Genomic DNA, 4,064 nt, shown 5'->3' with positions numbered 1-4,064 from the left:
CTGGGACGGAAGGTGGGCAAGTGCACTGTGACTGACCCTGAGGGCTTACAGCCCAGTGCTTCGATCCCTGGCCCGGCTGAAGCCCACCATGAGCCTGGAGGAGGGAGTGCGGCGGGCCAGGCAGGAATGGCAGGGCACAAGCAACTATGACCGCATGATCTATTACAACATGGCAGCAAAGTGAGTCAGGGATGCTGGGCCTGAGGGGCTGTGGGGTGGGCTGAGGGTGGGTGACAGGGGCTGGGCTGGTGTGGTAGGCTGGTCAGCAGGGATGCCATGAGGAGGGGGATCCACTAGATCCAGCCCCTCCATGGGGCCCTAACAACCCAGGGAAGCTCTCCATCCACCTGGGTGCTCGGGCTTCTCTCTCCTACTCACCCTGGAAGCTCTGCCCTGCCCTGACCTCAGGTCTACCCCTGCCCTGACGCTGAAATAAGGGCGGGGAAGAGTAACCAGCACATTCAAGTGGGGATCGGCTCCAGTGGTGGGAACCCTGCAGAAGTGTACTTTGTGACCAGTGACAAAATTGGGACAACCCCTCCTGAAGAAAAGTGGCCAGAAATGGGTCACCTGTTATCCCAGAATGGACTGGAGTAGAAGAGCTTGGGCAGGGGAAGCCAGCATCTCACACACCTAGGACACGTCTCTGGCCTCCCTGTCTTTGCTGCATGACAATCTACTCCATTAACACGAACCACCTTCAGAGAAAATACACCCTCTCCTCTCAGCTTAGCTCCCACTTCCTCCCACATCTCCTGGGCCCTTCTCTCCCAGGCTATTGTAAGGGGCTCACAGTACCAATGCAGGATTTCTGGATCTGGGCAAGCGTTCCTGATGTCACACGTGATCAGTCAAATCCCTGACCCAGCTTCTGCCTGTCAGTGCTTCTGCGTGGCCCTGGGCAGGGACAGGAGCAGGGTCCCCTGAGGGCCATGCCTGGGTCACGTAGGCCTTGATTCAGGAAGCCCCCCTGGCTGCTGTCTGCCGTGCAGGCGTAGGTGAGCTAGTGTATCCCTGCAACTGTGCTTCTGCCCTGGGAGTAGCTCCCCCTGGGATGGGTGCAGCCCACCCAAAGCACTTCCTCCCCCATCCCTGGCCAGGCCTCCCTCTCAGCATGGCTATGGCTCTCCGTCTCCCCGCCAGGTTCATGGAGTTTGAGGCTGAGGAGGAGATGCAGCTCCAGAAGCTGCAGTGCATGAAGGGGCCCCATGGCCTGCCTCCTCCAGCCCCACTGAAGCTTGCTCCTCCAGGGCCACCAGCCCCCAACATTGTGCCACAGCCAGGTACGGCAACCATATTCCCACAGGAGCCTATGGCAAAGGCATAAGGGGGTCAGAGGAGGCTTATTCCCTCACCCTGTCCTTTTCCGACAATGGAGGGCACTTGCTCTTTCAGAGAGTGCAGCCAGCGAGAGCCTGGGGTTCCACTGTCCTGAGTCAGGAACTAGGTATTGGTCTGGTCCAGTAGTTTCATAGCTGGTCTTTGCCTCCCATGTATAGGACCCAACATACAGTCTTTCCAGGAAGTGGAGGTGGGTAGGGAGAGGACCCAGAATCTCAGTGGCTCCAAAGTCTTCCCAGGTAACTCGGTCTCAGATGACCCACCTCCTGTAGCGTATCCTCCCACGGAGCCTGAGGTCCAGCCTGGACCCATTTCATGTCCCCCAGTCCTGCCCTTCCTCAGTGTGGATGGAAGTGGCCGCTGCGGCCCAGCCATGCACCTGTCCTCCCTCCTGTCCTAGGGTGTGCTCCCAGGAAGGCTGGCCACAGGGCACCATACACTCGCCTGCCACCATTCAGACCCCAGCAGCCACCCCAGGCCAAGGCGCCTAAGGAGATCCTGCCAGAAGCTGACCAGGAGTGTGTGGACATCATGGAGGCACTGCTGGGGCCTGATGCAAATCAGGAGGAGAGTGATCTGGGGCAGACGCAGGAGGAGGACGGGCTTTACCCAGACCCAGGTCTCCTGAGCTACACTGATAAGCTGTGCTCCCAGGAAGACTTCACTGCCAAGGTGGGCTGGCCTGGAGCCGTGGTGTGGGGAGGGTGAGGAATGGCAGTCCCAGACCCTTCGAATTCAGCTGTATTCTTCCTCAGCTACTGAGCAGTGTGTGTGTGTATGTGTGTGTAGCTGCTGGTGGCCATGAGTTAAAACAACCCTGCTGTGTGGACAGGAAAGAGACAGGCACTGCCTTCTGCTTCTCCTTCAGGTCCCCCTGGCTGTAGTTCACTCCCTGCCAAAAACACTCACGCTCCTTTCCTCCTGCTCCAGGTGGAGGCCACCATCCACCCCCAATTCCTGGCAGATTTGCTTTCCCCAGACCCCAAATTGGATCCATTGTCTCTAACACAGAAGCTGGAGCAGGAAGAAGGACTCATCCTAGCACAGGTAACACAAGAGAGTCAGGGACACCCAGGAGAGGGAAGGACACCAGGTCACCTGGGGAGGGAAGGACACCAAATCACCCAGGGGAGAAAGGGACACCAGATCACCCAGGAAAGGGAAGGACACCAGGTCACCTGGGGAGGGAAGGACACCAAATCACCCAGGGGAGAAAGGGACACCAGATCACCCAGGAAAGGGAAGGACACCAGATAGACCAGAGAAAAAGGTGACCCCTGCCCTTGAAGCCCACGTGATTTTGTCTACTGTCACCCTGCTGGGGGTGCGTGGCATCCTGAGGGGAGCTGCCCGGGGTGGGAGGAGCAGGTGCAGAAGAGCAGGAAGGAGAGGACAGAGCCAGGGAGAGAGGGCAGGGGGCGAAGCTGGAAGGAGGCCCAGCAGGGCACGGCACAGCCATAGTCCCTGGCTCTGATACCAAGCCAAGTGTCCTCTTACCTTCCCACCTCCTGCCCAAATTCAGGGTCTCCACCACCCTGCCAGCCCCTCCCCACACCTGGGGAAGAGCCAGTGAGGGTCGCTTTGCTCCCCCCAGTCGGTGGAGAAGCACCTCCTGGTCCTGAATGATGCAGGAGGTGTGCGGCCGCCACAGGTCATGGCACACCCCAACTGGACTCAAGTCCTAAGACTGCAGCTGGCCAAGGAGCAGAGAGAAATGACCATGGCCCCCAAGTACGGGTCAGTGTAGAAAGCTGCCCAGCACAGCTGGCTTCCCAGGACCCTCCATGGCGCAGCAGAGCCAACACCAACCTGCCCAGGCACAAGGAGCGTAACCTCTGGCCTGGCTGTCAGGAGTAGCCCATGCCGAGGGCCACCCGGCCCAGCTCCCCACCCCAGGGCCACAGACCCTCCTCGCCTGGTCACAGGGGAGCCTGTCCTGTCATGCCTGAGTGGGGCCCAGCAGTCGGCTCCAGTGAGGAGGAGGAGGACCTCCCCAGCCTGGGCTTCCTCCTGACCTAGCAGCACAGCCTGCTGCCCTGGGGGCTGTCCCTGAGCCCTGTCCCGGCTCTGGGGCTGGCTCAATCTTCACATCCTCAAAAGAGAAGGGGCGACCCACTGGTATCTGGGAGTAAGAAGCAGCAGCACTGCAGCCAGAGGGGCTGTGGGCCGGCCTCTCAAGTGCCAGCCCCTCTGGACTGGATTTGACCCTCACTGCATCCTGTAGCCTCACGGAGCCCAAGCCCCCCCAGCGAGTACTGACCCAGCTGATGCTCAGCCATGGGTAAGGGTGGGGGAGGCAGGATGGTAGGTTAGGGTGGGGAGAGTGTGTGCGGAGTTGGGGAGGGGTGGGGCCTGGATGGGGGTTACCGTGGGGGTCTTGAGAGGCCTAGGTGGGGAGGTATGTTGGGGGCATTGTATGTAAAGGGAGTTGTATATAAGTGTGAATAAAGGTGGTATTGTTGGGAAGTGTCCGGGGACTGCCGCCTCTGTTCTCACATCTGTGCCACTAAGTGGAGACAAGCCTGTGAGGAAAGAAGGATCCGGAAGGGGCCAGGCTCCAAAGACCCACAGGTGCTTGACCAACCCCTTCTTCTCTAGGTTCTAAGATCTGACTCCTGCCCCAGGACCCGGGTGAGGTCCCTGACTAACAGGGTGTTGGCCCCCACATGCACAGCTGTGGTCAGAAGGTGGGTGGGCCCAGCAACAATGGCAGGTGGGCAAAG

General features: G+C 59.7%; 1 protein-coding gene across 1 annotated transcript in view; it reads left to right on the top strand.

Moving 5' to 3' along the window:
* Positions 1 to 3,360, top strand: part of LOC103582407 (NUT family member 2D-like) — a gene marked incomplete at its 5' end in the record, with an annotated part of 4,776 nt that extends 1,416 nt beyond the window's left edge. Inside the window, 6 exon segments of the mRNA XM_008564010.1 lie at positions 52 to 180; positions 1,144 to 1,283; positions 1,742 to 2,013; positions 2,272 to 2,388; positions 2,936 to 2,974; positions 2,977 to 3,360. Coding sequence (XP_008562232.1) covers positions 52 to 180; positions 1,144 to 1,283; positions 1,742 to 2,013; positions 2,272 to 2,388; positions 2,936 to 2,974; positions 2,977 to 3,360 — 1,081 coding nt within the window.
* Between the last annotated feature and the right edge of the window lie 704 nt (positions 3,361 to 4,064).

Source organism: Galeopterus variegatus, unplaced genomic scaffold (genome assembly GCF_000696425.1).
Source record: "Galeopterus variegatus unplaced genomic scaffold, G_variegatus-3.0.2 Scaffold16113, whole genome shotgun sequence".
Classification (NCBI taxonomy): domain Eukaryota; kingdom Metazoa; phylum Chordata; class Mammalia; order Dermoptera; family Cynocephalidae; genus Galeopterus; species Galeopterus variegatus.
This window is presented reverse-complemented; position numbering and strand designations above follow the sequence as displayed.